The following is a 24,413-nucleotide window of genomic DNA, read 5'->3' as shown; positions in this document are numbered from 1 at the left end:
CGCAAATGAAGCCATAGGTCCAAAGCAGATCATTCTGATAAATGCTTGATATGCAGTTTAGCACAAGCTCCGTTTTTTTCTTCTCTGGAAAATCTTTTTCAACCACCGCAGCAAACGCGTTCGATATTGAGGTAAAATTGCTATAAAGACGTATAGAACCGGATCCAACTGGAGTGGCTAACCAGTAAAAATTCGGTCGTCGGCCACCCAATGCAAATGCAAGTTGCGATTTCCCCATGCCTGATGACCCTCCGACGTAGATGAACGGGGTCGGCCGTTCGTTCATGTCATAGAACTCGTCGACTTTGTCCAAAATGTGCGCACAATAATCTCGGCATTTGTATCCGATAAGACGTCCACGACGTTAATAGTACATCAACTTTTGCTAATCTCTCTCTGAGTCTCGGATTTCTTCAATTGTAACGAAGACTTCCGTCGGTTCAGCTGCTGAGATTGCTATTGATGATGCGGCTCTTCGATTTGCAGCCAGTGCATATTTCATCTCGGTCGGAACAACCACCAACACATTCACAGAGCCATTTCCTGCATCTTCCTCAATTTCATCAACTTCCTCTACTATTTGATCATCAGACAGCCCGATGCGGTGTAGTCTAGCTCGCGCGGCTCTAAGATGTTTCAGGCCACTTATGTCACTTCTATGCTTAACCTCATTCTCAGTCAGCCACGATTCGCCCTTTTTCGCAAGATATAGCTCTAATTTGTCCGCAGCAAAATCATAATTCTTCTTCTTCTTGATGGCCTTCTTTAAGTGGTCCACCGACTGGCTAGCGTCGATATCCACACTGAACGCATTTCCTTTCACACCGACAACCGCGCAGAAAAGCGTCACCATGTTTCTCTTGCTGATGCTTTTTTTAACTGTGGAGTAGCTTTGGCCAGGTCTCGCATCCTAGTCAATCAAATGCATCAATACCATGGAGATCAAAATTATTGACTTGTTTGATGGGTTGACCAAGTGATACATTGGTCAATATTCAATTTCAGAATATCTTTTTGCGTTTATCAAGTGAAGGTCACGGTAGTAGAGAGATATACTTTTGCACTTTGATCGCGCGTTGAATAACGGTGTTCGCGTCTCTTCAGACGAAATACCTCTGCTTACAAATGTTTTATCGAATTCCCGTGTCCCTTTGTCATATTCACTAAGTGGCTCAGAACTAGGTGGGGTACGGTTGTCAATACTGATTAACCTGTGAATTCTAATCTGGCTACATTTCGTAGTAAACTCAGCAAAGAACAAAGCGTCGTGTGCCAGATGTAAGTAAGACGCTATCGCTGAGGGAATGCAAAAGCAACAAATAGTATGCAAAACACACTGTGGGTATTAAACGTCATCACATACAGCGTTGATGACATCAAGACTAGTCAACGCTATTGCTGCATTGTACGTTTTACTGTCGATTTAATTTCGAAGGAAATGCAAACGCATCATGTGTACAATTGCACCGCTCTCACGAGTCACTCGATGTAAAAAAACTTATATGTTTGAGACAATAAATACCATATAGCCGAGCAACTTTCTGGTCCGGAGTAGCAATTTGGTAAAAGGCGCTTAAAACGTCTCTGAGGTCCGAATGCGCTACTTAACGCAAAATTACTTATATTAGAATTAGACGCGTAAGTCAATACTTTCGGGGATAGTTTGTGTACCAATACAACCGATGGGTCTTACAGGAGGCATTAGCTTGTGGGTCGTCCTTGCAGGAAATCGTTGGCAAGCTAGGTGTCTCCTTCTATAATCCTGCAATTTGCCGAGTGAATTGGAGGTGAGGATTAAAGCTTGACCCATCTTGACGTCAACATCATAGTTTGTGCTATACAAAGTCAAGCATTAAGTTGAGCTGTAGTATATAGTTTGATTTTTTGTCGCAGCGAGAGCTAGTATTGTAATGCAAAGGTAAAATCCCTCGTAGTTAGAAGGCTGGTCCATCGAAAGTCGCCCGTTGCATGGAGGAGGAGCCCTCATATACCTATACAATTGAACCCTCTGATCAGTCAGAGAGCGCAAGGTGCGCTCAAAGTCGCTCAAAGAGTAATTATGACCCCGCACCACTCCCAAGAAGTCCAGAATCCTTCTCGACATACAGCAATGAGATAAATCCGTGAGTTTATAGGGACTATACAATGGTGCGAGGTTAAGCTCTGGCAGGGTGCAAATGACTTTTTTCGAGCATGAAGTGAAGATGACCAGTCATCTTTCTCGCTATACGGCCTTGCATTGGCCTAGCTCATCGATACCTCATCGTGGAATTATGTGGAGTGAGGTTGTATCACACTCTTCGTAAGCTACGGGCACGGGGTGTGTACCTCGCAAAGAATGTGGTGAGACAAAGAGAACATTCGATCCATGGGAGGAGCCGCACAGACATCAAGCAGCTTTTTCCATGCAGTCTACGGTGACGGGAGAAGTGCTGGGTCGAATCTCGGAGCATTGTGATTGAATTAATCAGAAATACCTTGCTTGCCTCTTGAAACGAGGTCTGCATGACATTAGCAGCAGATGCCGCATTAGTTGTGGCTTGTTGCAGCAGTCTGCCGTAGCTCTTTCGCTTAGATGAAGCTAACAAGGTCACCGACCTTCGTTCTATACTTAAAATAAGTAAGAATGTAGCGGATTGCAATCCACTTACTCAAAGAGTAATAACAACCTTACCCAAGGCTAATTAACTCTTCCGTATAAAACGTAATCTTTATTTTTTAGTTTTATTTGCGGCAAAGCCGCCTATATCCTTGTTGTAGCCACGATATTGAGATCACACCATCTTGTGTGACCCGATTACACTCACCCCCATCAAGATTGTGAGCATTTACACTTCACATTCAACAATTTCAACGCTCCTAGAAACATCATGTCACCATAGACAGCTTTGCTCCTGGTCACACGAATAATAACGGCAGGACCATCTACAATGCATTTTGCCCGATATTGTTAATCATGACGCTCCTCAATTCGGACGCTGTTAGAAACAGCAAGAGCACATAGACCGCGTTGTAGCATCTCAAGCTACTTTGCAATTGTCGTCGGGCGATGCTCGCGCGTCTAAGACACCACAACATCACCAGGACCTTCTTCACGAATTCTATACTGAATGAGCCCTGTGTCGAGGACACGGAAGACAGCAAGCCTCGCTGGTTCCGAGAACACCCGCGGGCAAAGCCCTTCTTCGTCTCCAGCACGGGGTGCAACTTCAGACAGCACTTCCGCGGCTTCAAGTTAAGCGCAGCTCAAGCTCTCGGTAACCGAGTGCCGCACAGGGCATTTGCAGACGATGTCTTCGAGATATCGATAGAGCACTGTTCGCAGGATAGCTAGCCATTTGTGTTGCTAGGCTTACAATACAGCACGGTACTCGATGCCATCTTAGTCGCCGTTTTTGAGAAAATTGTGTTGTTAAACGGTTAAGTATTATTATGCTGGATAATAAAAGCATTTGTTGCAAATCGTCAGCGATAGGTTCGCATGACCAAGATAAAGACGCGGTATCTACTCTCGAAATGTACTGCACCCGCCATGGATGATGAATTACTTCTTCGAGGATTTGAAGGAAGTCACAACGAGTCGAATACTCCTTTCCCATGATGGTAAGAAGATGCGGGTGAGATGCCCTACCGGTACGACGTGAGCCCTGCTCGAATCTTGAGGACGCAATGTATGATTTCCGAACTCTCGACTTCCGGAGGAGGTGATGTAATTACCAATGACCTTGATGAGGCACAGAAGCAGCAGCTAGATACTGTCCGCAGGGTGGCCCCCATGCGCGCGCTTTCACGGTCGCTTCATGACCCTCATGTAGAATACGGATTTCACTGGGCGCTTACGCTACAGAAGCAAGGGACGCGATCACTCGATCGTTTGGCGTCTACATGATCAGGCCCCCGGCCGCTACACGAGATGAGCCTGACGAACGATAAGCTCTCCGAGCTCGCTTCTTGATTCCTCCAGAAATCCCGGTTGATATCGACTTTGTGCACAAAGCGAAGGCGCTCCTGTACCCGCGATGCAGATTATTCCTGTGGTGCTCGCCCCTGGCAAAACCGCTGGAGATGACGAAGAGCTCTTTGAGCGATGGGTGCAGCGGCACCGGAAACTTCCCTCGCTGTACAATTAACAGTTGAGCCACAAGGAGGTGGACGCGCGCGTGGAACGCAATCCTCGGATCGAGTTTGCATAACTAAACCCGTGTCGCTGAATTTCTCGTTCGAACGGCCAAAAATACAGACGCGTCGTCAAATCCCGACAGCGCACCACGCCCGCCACGGGCGACGGATTACCTCGTCGAGGATTTGGAGGAAGTCGACTTCGAGTCGGATGCTCCTTTCCTTGAGGGCGATGTGCCCCAGCGGCGCAACCTTAGCCCAGCTCAAACCTTGCAGACGCCGTACCGTTTTTCCGCACTCGTCGGATTGTCGCCCTGCAACGTATGTGTTGATCCTTCACGCTCCCGCAAGCTGCGTGGACTCTCACACGGGTGAGGCAGCGAGCGCAGCTGCTCAGGGTCATCACTCGAGCTCAGCGCATGGCCCTTCGGCTTTCCTAGCTATTGACGGGAAGTTCTGGGCATACGACGACGGGGTACGTCAACATCACTCTGATTATAAGCGTCCACGGCGTCTGGGCAGTCTTGCCGAAGTAGCACTTCAAACCCCCACGAATTCTCAAAGTCGGGGTATCCCCGCCGCTTCGAAGATTCTGGATTTGACCCTGTCGACGACGTCGACCCAAAAGACGTCTTACGTGATAGTGGACTTCATTAATCTCGTCGAGAAGAGTCGGCGGTGGACGATGACAACTGGGTCAATCGCCGTCCGGTGACTCGCGATGAACTTCGATCTCTTGAGGCGAAGTCCGCCGCGATGATGACTTTTCCGAGCTTCATGCTGTCGTCGCATAACGCTGCGTGGGAGACCTAGAGAGCTTGGAGCACGTTGTGCACCGGCTGTCTCACGTTGAGGACTATCGCGTTCTGTCAATGCGGTTTCTAGCCGTTAAGCAGACGAATGCGTCGCTTAATGCGGTTGAGCGCTTAGCGCCGATGGGGATTAAAATTGTTGAACTCCGTGCTCAAACCCATTGCTGGCCCAGCTTCTGGGAGGTCGAGTGCCTGTGGGCGTCGCTCCGGCGCCAACACTTCCCGAGTTCGCTTACGCTGGATGGTGAGTGCACATCACGTTTGGAAGGTTTAGCGTATACACAAGTCCGTGCTTGACCACAACCTTGTAAAGTCCACTAAACAGTGGACAGAGATTCGTCTTTGAGACAGCCGAAATTGCGTGGGTACGAAGCTTTTGACCATTTAGGTCTCCGACCTCAAAACGTTTAATATTTTCTCGACCTGTTCCGTCTGCATATTCCTTCTGCATGTCTAGGCTTCCAGCCATCGCATCGCGAACGTGTCGCAAGACACTCAGTCTGGTAGACAGGTGGTCATTTAGTCATCGACTTCCTTACAAACAGTGAGTTGGCTGACATCAGCTAGCCGCTCGGCTATAACCTCCTCCACCAAGCCGTGAACCATTAGATGGCGGCGTCAGCGGTACACGAGGATGAACGAGCGTTCACACAGATCAGTAGACGAATGCACTGCACTATTCAGAGCAACTTACGAGTGACAGTATGGCACTCCAGGGCCTCGGATTCTCGGCGCAGACGCTGCAAATGACGTCCTCGATGACGCGACTCACGCGCTCAGTTTGACCATCGGTCTGCAGATGACCCAATATTGACATATCCAGCTTGGTCCCCAGCACCTTAAAGATCATCGACCAAAACTTTCCAGTGAAACGTGGGTCAGAGTCAATTGACCCCTGAAGCCCATATTGTCGAAAGACACGATCCACACACAGTGTTGCTGTACCTACACCTGCGATGGTGTCTGACACCAACGCAAGATTATTCATCTTGCTCAAACGGTCGACAAAGACCACGACACCCGTATTGCCCGCCGAGTCCATCGGCAGGCCAAACATAAAGTCCAAACTCATGAACTGCCAACAACCAGAGGGTACCGGGTGGCACCACCGCATACAGAGAGGTTTTCATCCTTTGACACGTCTCATACGTGAGTACATATGTTCTTGTTTATTTGTACAGCTTAGGCCTCCAGTATTTACCCTGCGGCGCCGCCGCATTCAAAGAGATTTTCACCCATTGGTACGTCTCATACGTGAACACATATGTATGTTCATTTGTACAGCTTAGGCCACCAGTAGTGGCAACTCATAGAGCAGTTGGTCTTCTCACGACCGAGATGATCACTGCGTGGGATGTCGTGGGCCTAATAGAGAATACGGTACTTCAAATCCTTATCGTCAGGAGCCGTGATTCGTGGAGTCGGTACTATGATACAGCAATTCATTATTAAATGAATTTCAGTGTAACCGTTCACGCAGTCGCGACGTACAACTTCTTGTCCGAGTCTCCAAACTCCTCGCTCTCGAGGGCCCGTAGCAGCGCTATGCACATATCATAACCCGCGTATGCGGCGTAGATCAAATCCGTCACGGATGACGTCACCGTTGTAACATGAGCAAGCTCATAACCTGCTCTGTGTGACAACGCATCAGCCAAAGCATTCTGCTTTCAAGGTTTTACTTTACCTTGAAGTTACATTTTGCAAAGAAGGAGAGCCACCGGGCCATCCACTGCGAGACGTGAGGCGACTGAGTCGCTATGCGTAGTGACGCATGATCTGTGTAGACGACAAAGGGCTTGGAGCCAAGCAGGTACACCCTGAAGCTGACAGGTGCATACTTTATCGAAAGAAATTTCTTGCCGTGGACTGGGTAGTTCCTCTCTGCAGCTTTGGGCTGTCAAGAGTCGAGCGCAATCACCCGATCTCGCCTCTCGGCGTCTGCTTGCAGCAGTGCACAGCCGATGGCAAATCCGAAGCACCACAGACGACTCTGAAAGGACAATCAGGGTCTGGCAACGGCAGTATTGGTGCATGAAGGAGATTGTCTTTGACCCTGTCAACAGCCTCCCGACGTTCGGTGTTCAAGCGCCATTCCGCATCCTTCTTTAGGATATTCGACAACCACCGTGCCGTTTCCGCATAATTTCGCCGTATTTGTGCAAGTAGTTGGTAAGGCCAAGCCACATGCGCAAGTATTTTTGGTTCTTTGGAACGGCCGGTCCATAATTGCCTTGACCTCAGCGGGATCGGCTCGAATACCACGATTCCCGATAAAACACCATAAAATAAGAATTTTTCGGCGGCGAAGATGCACTCGTTTACATTAGCTTAAGCTTATTCATGCGCATGCACTCGAGCACCGTTTTTGAATGAACGATGTTCTTCTCATCATCTGTCCTCCTGTGATCCACACGACTGTTGCAGCAGGACTGCCGTAGCTCTTTGCTAAGAGGAAGCTTACTAAGGTCACAGACCTTCCGTTCCATACCAGATTCAGTACTATTGGAGGTAGCGGATTGCAATCCGCTACCTCCAATAGTACATAAACCTTAAACAAAGCTAATAAGCACTTCTGTTCAGAACTGAAATTGTATTTAATTGTTTTTTTGCGGCACATCCGCCTATATCTAAAACCTTAGGTTTCCCTATTCAAATGGTAAAAACCTGTTAATATGCATAACTTCTAAAAGTCCTGCCATGTAGTGGCTCCTTTTTACGGTGTAGTCGCACCATAGCGTGATTACACCGACTTGTGCTTTCCATGCCTTTGTACGGTCATACCATCTCGTGTGACCCACCCTTCATACTTGAGTACATGTAACCCCGTCACAACCATGGACGAAGATGTCGTCAAAGTATTTCGGTGCATACGTCCGATGGGGTCTGAACAACTGCAACACAAGTCGATTGAGTGCTGCTGGTGCATTTGATAGCCCTTGAGGTTTGACCAGCCACACCCAGAGCATGCCGCTCGGAGTAATTAACGCTGTCAGCGGAATATTACTCGCTTTATTGAGCAATTGGTGATACCTATCGACCAAGTTGAGTGCGCTGTACTTTGTACAACCGACCATGTTGTTCTGGAGAACATCCTCGATAGGAATCGGCGTCAGCGCCGCAATGTTGGCAGCGTTTAGCTTACTGTAAGCGTGAACGGTACGCCACTTGCCGTTCGGCTTCCAGACCCAGAATGTAGGTGTCGAATGTGGAGACTTGCTCTCACGCACCATTCCTGCCTCGTTCTTCGCACGGAAAGAGGCGTCAATGACGTCACACTGATCTTTGAACAGGAGTCATTGGTGTGTTACGCAGTATTTGGTTCCCGGAACCGGCTTTGTCTCATGACGCACGCCTCGGTCCGGAGGTAGGACCGACGGCGGGTCTTTGGAGTCAACGTCTTGAAACTTCCTTATCAAAGAATTGTCGGATCTGGAGGATTCTTCAGGATTGAAGATCCTTTTCGCGAGCTCAGCACTCTCTTGGTGCAGCTTCATCCAGAAGCTATGATGAGTTGATCTCCTCTTTCGGTCGTTTAATGATCACTTCGTCTATGTCGCCTGCTTTCAAAGACCGCCGAACTCTACGAAGGACAGCTAGTCTAGATCAAGAAGAGCATCCATCGCAGTAATAGCCTCGAGGGTGATGTCGCTGCCTTCCTTCCCCGTCATACCGTTGACGAGGATGTATAGCTGTGCACTATCGTCTACAGTAGACAAATCCCGTATCAGGGTCGACGCCCAGCCTCTGACAGCGTCGCTGTTGCTTCTTGACGTCTCAACGATACCAGTGGGAGCACGCATCTCGATACAGCCCCACTTCCTGATCCACCGGAGCCCTGATGTTATTGACAACATCTGACATTGAGCCACTAGCTCCACCGTCTTTGTCCAGTGGATAATATGCCACTCCACGCGCATCTGATGGGCCTTTCCCGATATGCCTTGAACCTCGTCCATGCCACTCGTTATGGCATGCTGCGACTGCTTCGAACTTGAGCAGCGCTCAGTGGCTTACGTGCCACTTCACGTCCAGCCCGCGAGCCATGATCAGGATTCCTGTTTGATATATCTTCAGTGTTCACCAACTTGGATATTCCAACCTCCAGCACATTGACCGTCTTGGTCCAGTGCCCGCGCCAATAGCATTTTTGCCTCATAGGAGAGGTGGGTTCATATCTCACCAACGCTCCACAAGAAAATGTGCGCGTAGCGCCCATGGTCTTCGACCTCCAGTCGATGAATGGCTCATGGTGTTCAAGAAATGTCATACCAAAAATTAGGTCATGCTTCGACTCTAGTTAAAGACTAAGCAATTTTCCACGCTATCAAATGCAAGAAACTTGACTTGATACTGAGGTCTACAGTGATTCTCATCGCTAAGCAAACAGCCGCGCCTTTGGCGCCTCAGCATACAGCTTACTTTCTTCGATTGTGGAGTGTAGAACATTATTGCCCGACGCCCCGGAGTCGATCATGATCTTCCATGGCTTCATAAAGCCCTTCGCGGTCGCTTCACCATCTAGCAAGCCCGGCTTGCATCCACATTCCGTGTTCAAGAGCACGGAGCCCTTCAGGGTTGGACCCTGCTGCCCTCTACTTTTTCCCCAGTAGACAACCCCGCGCCTACTGGGTGTTGCTGTTTTCCCGGAACAAACCAAAGACTCGTAAGAAGCGGGACGTCGGTCTGATGAACATTGACATGCCTTGCGCAAGGGACAACTTATCCAAAGGAAAAGGGTGTTTTCACAGACAAAACACCGTCGGGTATACGAATGCTGCTTGGGCCCTGCCTCTTCGTTCTCAGCATAGCTGAAATCCATCGGCTCAGGCCTGCTCGACGAGCTGCTAGAGTGTGCATTCCAGCCAAGTCATGGCGACTTGAAGTTGAATTGGCATTCAATGCCACATTTACTGATTCCTCAAAAGAAGACGTGTGCACACGGAAGACTTCATTCTGGGCACGCCAGCGCGGAGGCTCTCCTAATGACGGTCAATGGGACTTTCTCTGGAAGAGGATCGGCTGTTATACCGGCAATGAGAGAACGCAAATCTTGAACAAGGCCCACCAATTTCTTCTTGCCCTATCGGGCGGCAAGAAAACGCGTTATGTGGTGAGAACACTTGCAAAAGCTGCAGCTTCAGTTCCGTCCATGAGGGAAATACCGCTTCGACCGATTTGGCCGCACGTCAGTGCCTAGTCTCGCGCTCGACGACCGAGCTTGGAGATAGCGCTACCGCTGTTGCTCGATCTGGAGCATGGCGGACGCCATGGCCATCTCGACCTCTCTCACCCAGAGCAGGGAAAAATCTCCTATTTGTCCCCGAAGGTCTTGACACTCACCATGAGCGGGGAAGCGGTCATCCGTCGTCGTTGGTGGTGCTATGGACGCAATTGATACCGACATCTTTTGCTCTAGATGCTCTAGCAGAGCAACGTCATAGCGTGAATATGTCTTAGGCGCGCGCCGATCGCTTCTGGTATTTGCAAAGCGAGGTGTTGCCCGCCCTCAACGCCAAGCAGAGACATCAGCTTTTTAAGCCTGGGGCAAAAAGTAGACTGCTCCATCTTCACAGAGGGTTAGTCGTTACGACTCAGATGTTGATCGACTACAAGTGCTACCAAGTGCAGCGGGACTGCCGTAGCTCTTTCGCTTAGCGGAAGCTTACTGAGGTCACCGACCTTCGTTCTATACTTCGATCCAGTTCGAGTGTAGCGGATCGCCATCCTTTTACGCCAAGAGTAACTACAACCTCAACCCAAGGCTACTTAATTCTACCGTTGAAACGTAAACTTTATTTCTCGGTTTTATTTGCGCAAAGCAGCCTATATCTAAATCTATAGTCTTCCTAATTAAATAGTAAAACCTAATTAAATATATAGCCCAGCCACGTACTGACTTCATTTTTACGTTCATCCACACCATTGTGTGATCACATCATTTTGTGTAACCCACACCCCTCATGTCTTTCACTGAATAGGAATGCTGATGCGATGAGTGTTGGCACTAGTCGTCATCATCTAAAGAAAAGACAGCAACATCTAGGTGGAAAAAAACTTGCATAGGTGTGGAAGCGACTGCAAGTGCTGCAACGTGCAACGTGCAACGGGTAGCTACAGAGCAAACATTGTGGTCTAAAATCGCTCATTGAACGACCGTATTTGACCTTCAATCGGCATCGTTTCAAAAACTAGATATAAGTGTGATGGAAAAACGCGATACAATAATTTTTTTGGAATTATGTTAGATTTGCCTCCTGGGGCAAGCGGAAATGAGTCCACGAGTATTATGAACGTCACTCAGGTATTCGGATCTTACAAAGTGATCATCCTCTGTGCACAGCACATTAGAGCCTGCGTATACAACGATACAATAGACACTTAGATGAACAGTAACGCTTTACTCATTCAATCTCTGTCTACTGTTTCTTTCATACAAGATTTTGTGGAATTTTTGCGCTTCTTCAGCCATCTTGTGATATTTAGAGCATCAATGCGACAGCAGCTTTATCAAAATCACTAACATCTATTTCGCGAAGCAAACGCAGAAATCATGTCTTAATTGTGAAAAGTGCTGCTCATTTGTGCAACCAAGATGAGTTTCTTAGAAAATTAGCGGGCCCGACTTTGTCTGAGGTTCGAAATTTTCATGGGAAAGGCTTTCATCCAATATTGACAGAATCATAAGATCTTATATGCTTCGTACAAAACACACCCAAATCACATCATTAATCTCGGTACCAACAATTACGCAATTTAAAATGCCCGTAATCATATATGGATCGAGGTTGATCAAACTTGATTGCAGTCATTCGGTGACGAGCGTATCGACAGTCAACCACGCGCTGTTGGTGATCGAAGCGTGCTCGTAATGTTATTCATGGTGCATAGCAAAGACCAGAAGATTGCGAGATCTAGTGGACTTTCGATTACAGATCGCTCCCAAAAACTATACTCTCATCTTTTCGCATCACACATAGTTCATAAGACTTTGCCGTTTACTTGAAACTTTAGATAGCGACGTCAGCTACATGCGCAAAACAGGTCATACGTATAAAAACGCGAGGTGTCTAGCGCCCGCAGAACCCAATTTTACCGTACCGATTCGCGTTCATCGAAATGGGTTTAGTAAAGCTTTCAAAAATGGATTATGCTTGTTGAAAACACAATAGACGCAGGGAAAACAAGCAGGAGCAAGTAGTAGACTCATAATTTATTAAACTATTCAATAACAGAGTCTTTAGAGTCAAATAGGAAGCACAAGATATTTTTATAAAAGTTTACATTGTTCTAGCATGTCCAGAAGTGTTTACCAACAGGATATAGAATACAAATATTACATCAATTTTGTACATGATCAAACGAATAAAAACGCACTAGTGTCTATCTTGGTCTCTGTTTCAGCCATCGAAGGGTATAAAACTTGTCGAAAGCGTACAATTGAAGTGGATCTCTTCCAAACTCGTGACTATGATGCTTAAATAGCCACTGCAGAATCTCCAGCTCATCTGCTGTCGTGGCATTTACAAATGCTTTTGATGTACATCCCTCCGAGCGCATACTGTGTAGAAATAATAATATTTCAAAGTGTCCACCCGCAGCAGCTCCGTCCATCGCAGCACTCGTGCAACCCTCAAGTCGATTCACGTGAAGCCATTGGACAACCTTCAGATGACCACTTGCTGCAGCTTGATCCATCGCATTCTTCGTGCAGCCTTCAATTCGATTCTCGTGTAGCCACTGCACAACATGAAGATGTCCTGCACGTGCTGCTTTGTCCATCGCGTCAAGAGTACAACCTTCTGAACGATTATAATGTAGCCACTGTACGACGTGCAAATGACCATGGGCAGCAGCTTCATCCATCGCATCAGAGGTACATCCTTCTTCCCGATTGTGATGAAGCCACTGTATCACCTCCAAGTGGCCGTTGCGAGCTGAAAAATTCATAGCCGCGAGTGTACAGCCCTCTTCACGATTCTTGTGTAGCCATTCTACGGTCGTCAGATGGTTTCCGCGTGCTGCCCCATCCATTGCTGCTGTAGTACATCCCTCTTCTCGGTGTTGATGTAACCACTGTACTACGGAGAGATAGCCGTTTGCGGCTGCACCGTCCATAGCTCGTGAAGTACATCCCTCTTTCCGACTTTGATGAAGCAACTGTACGACTGAAAGGTGGCCATTCGCTGCAGCTCCATCAATTGCAGCCTTCGTACATCCTTCTCGTCGAACACCATTCAACCATTGTACGATTTCAAGATGCCCATTGGCAGCAGCGAGATCCATTGCAGCCGTCGTGCATCCCTCTTTTCGAGTTTGATGTAGCCATTTAACAATAGCAAAGTGTCCATTGCCCGCTGCCATATTCATTGCAGCTGTGGTTGCATATCCCCCATTAGCTTGTAACCATCTAAGCACATGCAGGTGGCCATTTGCCGCAGCATCATCCATTGAAGCTGATGCTGTATGGTTAGGTACATTGTCTCGAAACCATTGGAGCACCTCCAAGTGTCCTTCGCTAGCTGCCAGTACGGAAGCATAAGAAGATTCCTCGCCACGTACTTGACAAAGCCATTTTACCATGGCAAGATCGCCATTCTTTGCTGCCTCTTCAAGTGTCACGAAAAACATATGCGTTGGAGTAGGATTTGTATGCTCCTGCAGCCATTCGACGACTTGCAAATGTCCATTCTGGCCAGCGTAAAAGAGCTCTCTCGAACCCCAAAAAACGTCAAGTTGTTTTGATTCCTCACTACTCCTTTCTTCAAAGTTAGGTCGATAGAGCCACTTTAGTACGTTTAAATGTCCGTTCTTGGATGCTTCTTCAACTGCGAGTGTCACGTAGCATCCTGGAAACTGCTGGACAAGCCACTTTACTACTTGCAAGTCACCTCGAGCTGCTGCATTTGCCATTGCAAGTGTAAACTTTCGCTGACAATAAAAAGGGTCGTCTCGTTTAAGGAGAATGAAAGTCGCGTTCATGATGTGAGACGCAGATATTTTGTCTTGAGGCTGATCATTCGTACTGACATTATTAGATACAATTTGCTCGGCTTTCTCGGCCTCAATAACCTCGTGAAGCATGACCCTCTGTGCTAAACGAAGTGCTCCTTTAAGGTCATTGAAACCACAAGCAGTAGAGAGAGACCAATAAACAGAATAATCGACAAACTCGCTGATGGTATCCAAGACGCGATTAAGTGCGGCAAGTCGACTGTTAGTATTGCACACAACGATGACGGATGTTATTGGAGTCAAAGTACACACCATAGAAAATTCGATTGAGCTGTTGCGACAGCACAAAACGATAAATGACGTGTGCGACGTCCCGAAATGCCCAGGCACCTTTTTTCAGGAACGCAAGGAGAGGCAGATAATCGATCAAGATTTGAGACCACGGAAAACGAACCCTGCATGCCACGCAAACAGCACCTGATGGTACGATATCGAGTAGTGAAAAACGTCAAAGTATACAGATATCATGTTTTTGAGCTGTGAATGAAGCGTTCGCTCAAGTTTTCAGACCCTTTTGGAAGTTTGTTAATGCATGAAATTTTTAATAGATCTGTAGTGTTTCTTGCGCCAATCTCGCTCTCTGTAAAATTTCACACAATCTCGTGGAAAACTTTGAAATCTAACCATTAGTAGTGTTGATAAAAATATTTATGTCATTCCATGTGATACAATAATCATCCCCAACAGCTGTTATGTATAGAATTTTGCTCGAGAGCCGTAGCGATATTCAGCCGCACGCACGACTGGTCTGATAGCAAATTCTGAACCACTGTAATCTGTAATGTATCTAGTGTGCTTTTGTCCCCTTCATCGTCAAGATCTGTGAATATGTACCAGTTCAATTTTAGCAGTACGTACCCTACACTTCCTCTCCCGAATTGCCAGATGTGTATAATAGTCTTGCTACGTCAAAATGAGCTGCAAAAATGCCTTTGTCTGGGCAGTCGTACGTAATTCCACGTGCTCAAGTTCCAAGCCAAACGTATTCTCAGAATAGATGGCAAAATTTGGTACGATATTTTCAGGTCGGCACACCAGAAGTATCGAATTTTTTCAGCTATGTTTTGGTCTAATAGAAGTCTGTCTACTGTTTAACTGTGTATCTGGTCACCAACGTCTGCGTTATTCAATAGATAAATCGTCATGGCTGATGGAAATCCTGAAAATGCATCTGAATGTGTAAATAGACAAGGAGTGCATTCCTTCTTGTATCGCTTATAAAACGCTTACGATTTAAATTACATCCGAATCTGTCAGCTCAAAAATGTTAGTGTTTTTTCTTGCTTATGTTATATCTAGATCATTTCTGAAGATATCAGGTGCTTGAAAAAGAAAGTATAACATGTTAGCTGGTAAAGTAGATTCTTTAAAAGTGTATGCACTACAATGCTCAATTCATCTTAGCAGCTACCATGACTGCCATAATAATCCTGTCGGATCATACCCTACTTACTCCCTTTCTCTAGGCGACAGACAGCCTAGAATACCAACCTGATCAATAGATTCATGTTGAAAGCTTCTTTGTCGTCTACAAAATTATTACTAATGATGTTAAATCATAGATTGTGTAAACAATGTATTTTTTGTGAATTATCCTTTGAAGTGCGACCAACAGCACACGCGTGCCACAGACTATTTACAATCTTAGCGGGTTGTAGCCATCAGCGTGTGCAAAAGCTGGATCGCTCTGCCAACAATGATCGCCAGCGATGCTATGAAGGCATCAAACAGCCATGGGAATGAGCTGTCGTGTTGTGCAGGTGGCATACTGGTGTAATGGTTCGGGACTTTGACCTGATGCATTTCCTGCCATGATTAGTAGCGTGCGGAGCTTATCTTCGGGTACGATGATTGTAGAGCACTGCTGGTAGCAATGAAAACCCATATCGTCATGGGCGTTTTTCATTTCAACGCCTGCTCTAACCTGATCACGAGCTCAGGTCATGTTGCCCGCTCTATCAGATGCCACTTTAATCAGCGTCTTCTTTTAGCGCGTTAGTAGGACGCCAGGCACCTGAAATTGTAGGCAAGGTTAGTAAGTAGCTGACAATGGGCAGCGCAGCGATGAGGCAGCTTAATGTTTGATCTTGCTACAGTAAGCGGAAGCAGGCGTCAATGTATAAATTGTCCAGGTGTGTATTACTATTCATGATTAATTGAAAAGGCTTATGTAGATGAAGAACACTGGCAAGAACCTAAAAGACAGACACACGCAGCTCAAATCTCTTTTAAGCCGTCAAGCTTGGATTTACTTGTACTTTTTTGCTACCTGAACAGCTAACGCAGTCTGCGCTTAGCTCATGCCAATCGCGATATATTTTACACATGCAGAAAAGCACTGCGTTATCCAATATCTTGACCGATACAAAGTTCTCGTCGTTCCACTTAAAGATTTGTACAGTGTTTCGGCGACCGCGCCCTCGATGTTTTGACCCATTTCGCTGGAAGCAACAGATGTCGGACTTAGTCACCATTCCAGCCGGAAGATTTTTGGACTCATCTGGAGGCGAGCATTAGAAGGAGTAGGTGATATTTCCGGTCCTTGAAGCCAGTCAAACGAATGTCTACGTCAATGAAGCAATTCCATACGCCAAGTCTTGAACTCCCTAATATGAATAAAGACGAGACCAACATAGTCTATGTTAACATTGGCGGATACCATACCCCCACTGCGTGCTTTGTAAAGGCCCCGACATCCCTTGCTTATTGCCCGCTGTATTTTTTTTTATCGTCGTCCCCAAATGGCCAGAGAAGTACTTGGAATCTCGAAAAGGTCGTCAACAACGCTGCAGAGATGGATAGTATAGCAACACACGAGGTTAAAAGTGATAAGATTATCGCCTTCCTGATATTCCAGCCTTTTCTGTGTCCCCGGCTTATCTATAAAAAAATAAATACATTTTTCATTGTGGCGTGTGAAGCTGTCGAGAGGAACGTAGTAGGCTATTTGGACAACGATTTTGATAAAGAATTTGAAAACGAGTCGGCCTTTAAAGGGGGCGAGCATGGTCAAGTATTATAGGTCCAGGTTCATTAGATGCTGGATAACTGTTCTTGGACCAGGACGTACATAACTTGGTTTTTTTACTTATATAACCACATAAACTACTGAAGTGAGCACGCTTAAAATCAAGCGGGACTGTGACAGCCTTGTTTAATGTCTCGCAACGTAGATATTGAAATTTCTCTCTTGTTTTTTGCCGTAATCCTCTTTGAAAATATATGATTCGATCGATCTCCGTATTTACGAAATGAGTTGACGTCGACGATAATGCAAGTCCGCTGGTACAAACTTTTTGTCCAAAGCAACAAAAATGCTTCCACCGTATTGATTTCAGATTGGTGAAGTACAAAACACTGTGCTACAGCTCCACGCAAAGTACTATCAAGCACTGCAATCATTCGTTTCGATAAAGGTTCCTCATCCCATTTCGTTCTTTGCGCCGAGAAAGATTTGTCTACGTTTGTCCAATTAAAACAAACAGACACTCCAATAATCCCACGATAAGTTGGTATTTTCAATCTCTCAATTTCAACATTAGGCTCCAGTTGTTTCTGGCATAATTTGTCTTGCTGTTTATCGGTTACTTGTAAGAGACGCTGCATGATCTTGGTCACGGATGGTTCTGCCATGATGATAAGGTAATAATTTGTTTACCAAATGAAAAAACTTAATTTTTAGCTTTATCCAGATCTCTTAAATTGTATCGTAACCTTTTTTTACTAGAATTCGTTCGACTTCTTGGCGCAGAGTATCGACTTTTTAGGAGGTCAGAAAGAGACTTGCCTTCATCTGGAAGAATTTCCTCTCCTTTCGTTAGACGCTTGAAAAGAATTGAAGTTAGTCGGCGAGATTTCTTGACGGAAGAGAGGAGATTTTGCGCGGTTTTCGAAGCTTTGTCACCAGAGCCGAAGCCGAAAACTTTTTCATAATGAATGAGAGAGTCGGCACGGCGCTTCTTGCCCATATAATATTCTTTCTTTCACCGAAGCTACTGACTCAAGTTAATGAGTGAGGAAGTGTGGGTCTGCACAAGCGTACACGACCTAAAACTTCCCAAATAGATTAACTGCTTTGAAATATCAAGTCGGGTCCAACCTCGATACCCAACTGAGTGACTCTATTTGCAAAAGCAGGCTCTCAGAATTGCGAATAGGTATTGAAAACCACAGACTCGACAGTACTCCACAGCGTTTCCGAACCGGATGGAGCAAAATAAGAGACCTCAAATACCCAGGGACACCCAACGAGAAACTTGACGACGAAAAGCGTCCTGCTTTCCATCTTGCGAAGCACAAAAGAATGTTGTCGGAGAAGGAAAGTTGGGCCACTTTGCGGTGTCTCTTTGTATTGAAAATATTAACGGCAAGTGACGATTTGTGCATGCATATGACATGCTATATTCAGCCATTGGCGTAAACATCGATATCTATGAAATGTACGGCATATCAGCTAGGCTAGCTGTGCCATCAGATAATCGAACGTAGCTAGCACATGAGACAGACCCTATCGTCCATCACACAAATGCATATGACAGATTGCAGCTTGTGCTGGACAGAGCGGCGGTCGTGATGATGTGCTGACAAAAATATGGAGCTTACCAAGTAGATTAAGGAGTACAAAGACAAAAAACTAGAGTGGTTCAACCATGACGTGGTCTTGACAATCCAAACTAATTATAGCTGCATTAACTAAACAAGGCATTAGTCTTAAGAGACATTAGACATTTTAGCAATCTAGTTTAGAGCTACAACGGGGTCGGATACTTCCGCCATGTTGTGTACATTGGGCAATTTGTACCATCAGTATTCGGTAGTATCCAGGTTTCTATCATTTCTTGCGAGTATGCCGCTTCCATGCATACAATTAAGAAGGGTTTTGACAACAACATATTTGTCACTCTGGTCAACATAATGGTGCGGTGTACCTCAGTGCACTTGGTAGCCAATAAAAGTAAACATATCACTCAAATGTTTTAAAATTCAATTGAACTGGATTTTCTCTAACTTGGAAAATGTGCTTTCTAGCATTCAACTCGTTTCTTCGTCATGATTTTTCGAGACCGACGTATAGAATACTGCTACTTTGTCTGACACCGATTAATCTAAAGATTAGATCGGTAATGCCGTGGTTCAACATGGATGGCATCAAACGTTCGAAATCCTGATCCTACTCGGCTATTTTTAAGGCTAAGAATAGCCATCAAGCAAAAATGTTCTAACGACTTCGTCCATTTACTAAGGCCTGCTCATGATAATCATAGTCTTCGGCAAACCTTCCTTTTGAAAGAAAGCATGCTTACAAAGTCTTTGGTGACAAATGGTGCGAGTTGCTCAAGGATGAACCAGAATTATCACAAAAGAAATTGGCGAATAACCCAGTTACTGGTACTCGCCTTTTCTTATCTTTGATGTTGCAAGCTGACATCATTTTGTCGGGCTGCATTGTTTTTTTGCGTCCGTAATGGCGATGATGATTTCATCACAGTGGTTCTGGCTCCCACTTTGTGCCATTAGCGGCGAGGCTGTCGACGTTAGGCTGTATAATCGCATGTTCTTCTATAATTAAAGCTCTGCATTAATTGTCTTGCTGGTACCTCTTATTCACTCCTTTAAACGTGCCCAAAGTCTATCTACATGGCATTATCTTCCCCAGATCATATTTGTCGACATGGCTGGAATACCTGGTGTATGGGTGGGTTTGACCTTTTACGACATTTTTGTGAGCTACCTTATGCATCTACATTCAAAGCTGGAGGTACGCGAGGTACACATGCGGGCTTACATTGCTTCAGGTACTGTGTGACTGCGGTGGAACCGCATTTTGTCGCGTGTCCAAACTCTCGACCCTAGGTCGAGATAAAGTATATCAATTGGTTGTTTTCGTCATCTTGCAAATTTGTGGAAGTTTCGTAAGGAACCACATTCACATGTTCTATGATAAAATACGTTCTAGAATGTAAGTGAGTGTAGGTCTCATGTTGACGTATACAGAATGTACCCACGTTCAAAGAGATATGATACATATATTCATAGTAGTTAAAGGAAGGCGGCATTATACGAGGAACGACATGCATACAAAAACTGAAGGAAGAAATAGGATAGTTTACATAAATCGTAGGAATCAGTCTAACAGATAATCTCACTTCTTAATTCTCCAGCTACCGTCCAACACCTCATAAGATCGAACGAGCCTTACAAGTGGTAGCACTTGTTGCAGCAACGTCACACTGTCCCTTTAATAAAGAATATTGCTGCGTAACGCAGTTTTCAGAACAAAGTGAACCAAACAGCGCACCCGCTAATCTTGAAGTGACGTGTCTGGCGGATCACTTCGTGTCACAATCACTCAGCAAAGGATAGAAAGATACCGTGAGATCCTTTATTACAGCTGTCTAATATTTTGCATTCAGTGCCAAACCAGAATCATTCAATACGGATAAAGAACTTAGCTCCTCCTTCAATTCCACCCGCACCATTTCGGTGACTTCTACGTCATATATTTTCTAGCTGATATCCTCGAAAAAATTTCTCTAGCTCTATATGAGCCTTTGTTGAAGATTTTGAGAGGAGAATCACAGCCTTCGAGACTATTCAAGTCATTTTTTTCACGACTGCATAATCTTTTTCACCAATTACATATGTATCTTCATTTCTCAACACAGTGGGCCGTCACATTGGGTCAAACTTTTTAACTCTTGACAGTAATTTTCATCTCCAATGTCGCAGAAACAGTAGACTGTTACATTAAGTCACAAAAACAACTGCTCACAGCCTAATATCCCGCTCCACGAAAAATACACAATAAAGACTACACTGTACACCCGCCACCTCCCGTCTTATTCTGAGACTACCGTTCACTGCTGTTTGTGCCTTTCGTGGTTTGTTCGAAGGACTAAGCCAAAACAACAATATTAGTTTTGGACGATTCCATGTCCAGCGCAGAGGCTATAGCACCTTTGCTCTCGGACTAAAAGAGCTTCTGCTACCCAGTAGAAGAAGGTCATGACTCACAAAAGCTAGACCTGAATAAAAGTGTGTGGCACCTGAATTTCCACATTTCCATCGATATGTGACTCATTGCGTTTCAGCTACCGCATATATATATTAATCAAGATCAAGACTTTATAATGTTCCACGATGGCTACGTTCTTGAGCCCACTTTAACCAGTCCCCCACACAACGCACGGATATCGCATCTGCATTTGGTGTCTTCGATTCTTCCTCGATCTGTCAAGCTGTCTTCGGCAATCGCTTGGCTTACATAATCGCACGACGCCCCTGGGAATTTTCACGGCTTCACAAATTCGAGATGTTGCTATCAACCCAACAACTGTGCACTATGAGCCCCTACGTCTTTTGCTCCAATAAGGGTTCCAATGGGCGACCCCACAAATTACAATATAGCCCAATTCTAGCCCAGCCGGCAGCCTAAGGACTGATGCAACTCGACATTTACCGACGAAAAATTTGTCAGGCTATTTTGCGAGGGCGATCAATCATTCGTACATCTCAGTCAAAAGCGAAGGGGCGCGTAGGGCACAGATGTTTTGTACTATCACAGATGAAGTATCTGTGAATAATGTAGCTTATCTCAGCACGTAGGAGTTTCCTCTCTTGCTCGATCGAACATGGCGCACTGACGGAGCCCACACTTCAGGTATCTCCGGTCTGTATGGTGCAGAAATTGAACATCACATTTAAGGTGGCTTCCACCTCAACCATGAAAGAGGTTGGGTGGGCCTGATAGATCTTTGTCTGAGCCGCACCCGTTAAAAGTCCCTTCATTACGATTACAAACCGTTACACCTTTGGGAGAGGATCTGATGCCGTTACGGTATACCTCCGAGACACAATCTGCCACTTTTCACCAATTTCATTGACGGGTAGACTGGAGCTCTGAACAAATCCAATACGCCTGGTAGAGCGATGCGTAAGCTCGACACCCTTGATTCAAATCCTTCTGTATTCGAATCGCCTCATTTACAGAGGCACTGCCTGTTTGTACCTAGTATTGCGTTTGCCTTCCTAGCTTCCAGATCTCACCATTGTTGCGCTGTTGCTTCGTTTGGAGCATGACTGGATGAGTTTCTCCTCTCACACGCCAGTCAATTCTCATAACATTTAAGTTGTGTATTGCATTTCATGCAGCACGCACTGCTTTTTTGTTTGTCTATCAATTGACGTTGAAAGTCTCGGAGTATACAAAGACTTTTTATTATGATGGTCATCGTCATCGTTTTTGGGAGAATGTCATCAACCAACCTGTTTATCAAAGCTCCCAAATTTCGACTACAGTCCATATAATTTTCTTCGCCAAGCGAATTAACGAGAATCGACACTGCACGCGGAAATCCTCAGTAGGTGAAGGAAATGCTTGCGGCACCTGTTGCCAGTTAATCTCACGATGGGACTAGATCACTAGAAAAAAAGTTCCTTGTAAGTGCAGCACCTATCTTGCCCTAATATGTCCACACATCCAAGCTTGGATATTGCTTGTTTAACGAACTGTTCGAAGGCAATTTGTCAATTAACATCTGTCAAGCTCTATCACTACCCGCGACCAATTTTGATCAATCACGTAGTCTATAATTTGGCACTTCTAAGCGTTGCAGGTACATCGGTGTATTGTTTACGGGCATCAAAATCCCTGTTACATTAATACAGTGCTTTATCACTTATCGGAACAGGTATGATATCTGCGAATTGGGTCACAAGGTAAGTGAATACCAATACAGTTCTGTGAGCTAAAGGTGCAAAAACCGTAGTAACACATTAGTGTAGCTCGGGGGTTAACAAGTCAAGTCTGTCAGTATCCGACCAACGACATAATTATTCAACATTGCAAATACTTTGATCATTATTAATACCCAACATCTTTCGTGTGAATGTTAACACACTCGTTTGATATTTCCACGCACTTGTTTTTTATCTCCACTCATTCGTTTTACATCTCCACTTACCCATTTCTGCGTATCTTTAATCACTCAATTCTTCGTATCTTTACTCACTCAATCAATCACATGCAGGTGGTCAAATCGGACACACTCAAGAAGATTGAAGCCATTTTTGTAGCCATCCGTGCTCCTGCCGCTGCTAATCACGTTTACACGGTGGCTAACCAAGTGCATCCTTGATAAAAGTGTTGTGTTAGCGTCTCCCGCGACAAATGTGCATGTCGGATAAGGGTGCGTCGTTTTGTTTCCACCGGACAATATCACCTATTTTCAACTGTCCTTAACGGACCATCAGTCTAGCTCCGCTCTTGGACTTATGCCCCCCCTTTGGTTGCAGCCAGAGACAAAACTGTAGTCAGACTTCTGGGCGCCGAGGGTGACTCGGGACGATTGGGTCTGGGGGCAATGGGGTGCTGGGGTGCTATCTTGATATGCTATGCCGCTTGTATAGAAGCCAGAAAAATTGAATGTTACACGTGGCTAAAAAAACCTATACGATAACCTGCCAACTCTGTTTACCGCAGTGCGATTCTGAACATTATAGCTTTATGCAGATAATTATTCCTGGAAAGCGTTTCACAAACTCACCGATGGCCGGGTGAGCCTTCAGCTATTCTAACACGTAAAACAGTCGTTTAATTGCGTCCTCCGTGAGTAGGCATCGCTGGAGGTACTGAATGTGAGCGGAAAAGTTGTGAAGGTCACGTGAAACTCCGAGTGCCGGTGTGGGTTGTCGTCCGTCGAATTGACACCTATTGCGGTCGGACCAAAGAAAGTGAAGTGTTACCGCGCGAAGAACGTGCCACACATGGCCGACAACATCTTCGCTTGATTTCTAGTCGTTACGCACTCGCATCTGATTAGTCAGAGCAATGTTGAGCCACGTCAGACGCTTAACGAAGATAGGTGATACCAGCTCGACACCACTTCTCTTCTCTTCTCAGCTGCGATAGGAGCGTGTTGTCGAAGAACAAGTGCTGCTCGGTATCGATAGCGTCACACTCGTTGCGGATATAGTACCAAATGTGCGAGTTTGCTGCCTTGAGGAAACAAATCCTCGATCGCACCGGCAGAAGGCGGAAGGCGAGCAGAAACGGCAAGTCTTCAAATGCAAGAAGCAAAATTTTGTGGAAATGCTTGTCGAAGATTGTAAACGACTTGATTTGCGCTTCGTCGAATCGCTGCGACTGAACTGTCATTAAATGCGACTTCATCGGTCGCTTGGTATCTACACAGCACGATAAATTGCAGATCGCGGTATCTCTGGAAACAAGCACGTCTTCACACCACTTGTGCAGCCTAAGTGAGAAAGTGGACACATCCGCTCGCTGTTCAACGGCAAAACACAAGTTGCGACGCGTTGAGTCGATTCACGATCTGTGTTGCTTCCTTATACCGCACCCGCAGCCACTTTGCCTGTAAACCAGGCGTTACACTCTCGCGAGTGTCTTCGATGTGTCGTTCTACGAAGTCTTGCTGCATCGGCCACGTGTTGGATTCGCCAACGAAG

The 24,413-nt window shown here is 45.7% G+C and overlaps 6 protein-coding genes across 6 annotated transcripts; 2 read left to right on the top strand and 4 right to left on the bottom strand.

The window, feature by feature from the left end:
- Window positions 1-385: 385 nt before the first annotated feature.
- Window positions 386-853, bottom strand: PHALS_09757 (CRN-like protein; the record flags this gene model as incomplete). The annotated part of the gene is made up of 1 exon (XM_024725071.1): window positions 386-853. One exon carries the CDS (start codon window positions 851-853, stop codon window positions 386-388), a length of 468 nt encoding a protein of 155 aa, XP_024575884.1.
- Window positions 854-1,472: 619 nt separating this feature from the next.
- Window positions 1,473-1,702, bottom strand: PHALS_09756 (uncharacterized protein; the record flags this gene model as incomplete). The annotated part of the gene is made up of 2 exons (XM_024725069.1): window positions 1,473-1,600; window positions 1,672-1,702. 2 exons carry the CDS (start codon window positions 1,700-1,702, stop codon window positions 1,473-1,475), a joined length of 159 nt encoding a protein of 52 aa, XP_024575883.1.
- Window positions 1,703-12,314: 10,612 nt separating this feature from the next.
- On the bottom strand, window positions 12,315-14,201 carry PHALS_09755 (FOG: Ankyrin repeat; the record flags this gene model as incomplete). The annotated part of the gene is made up of 1 exon (XM_024725068.1): window positions 12,315-14,201. One exon carries the CDS (start codon window positions 14,199-14,201, stop codon window positions 12,315-12,317), a length of 1,887 nt encoding a protein of 628 aa, XP_024575882.1.
- Window positions 14,202-15,550: 1,349 nt separating this feature from the next.
- On the top strand, window positions 15,551-17,469 carry PHALS_15393 (uncharacterized protein). The gene has a single exon (XM_036407407.1). The coding sequence runs from the start codon at window positions 16,507-16,509 to the stop codon at window positions 16,966-16,968; it is 462 nt and encodes a 153-aa protein (XP_036263114.1). The 5' UTR covers window positions 15,551-16,506; the 3' UTR covers window positions 16,969-17,469.
- Window positions 17,470-19,617: 2,148 nt separating this feature from the next.
- Window positions 19,618-19,862, top strand: PHALS_09754 (uncharacterized protein; the record flags this gene model as incomplete). Its single annotated transcript, XM_024725066.1, has 2 exons — window positions 19,618-19,713; window positions 19,800-19,862. The coding sequence occupies 2 exons, from the start codon at window positions 19,618-19,620 to the stop codon at window positions 19,860-19,862; spliced, it is 159 nt and encodes a 52-aa protein (XP_024575880.1).
- A 2,356-nt stretch (window positions 19,863-22,218) lies between these two features.
- Window positions 22,219-22,483, bottom strand: PHALS_09753 (uncharacterized protein; the record flags this gene model as incomplete). Its single annotated transcript, XM_024725065.1, has 2 exons — window positions 22,219-22,359; window positions 22,424-22,483. The coding sequence occupies 2 exons, from the start codon at window positions 22,481-22,483 to the stop codon at window positions 22,219-22,221; spliced, it is 201 nt and encodes a 66-aa protein (XP_024575879.1).
- Between the last annotated feature and the right edge of the window lie 1,930 nt (window positions 22,484-24,413).

Source organism: Plasmopara halstedii, assembly GCF_900000015.1.
Source record: "Plasmopara halstedii genome assembly, contig: Scaffold_430, whole genome shotgun sequence".
NCBI lineage: Eukaryota > Oomycota > Peronosporomycetes > Peronosporales > Peronosporaceae > Plasmopara > Plasmopara halstedii.
This window is presented reverse-complemented; position numbering and strand designations above follow the sequence as displayed.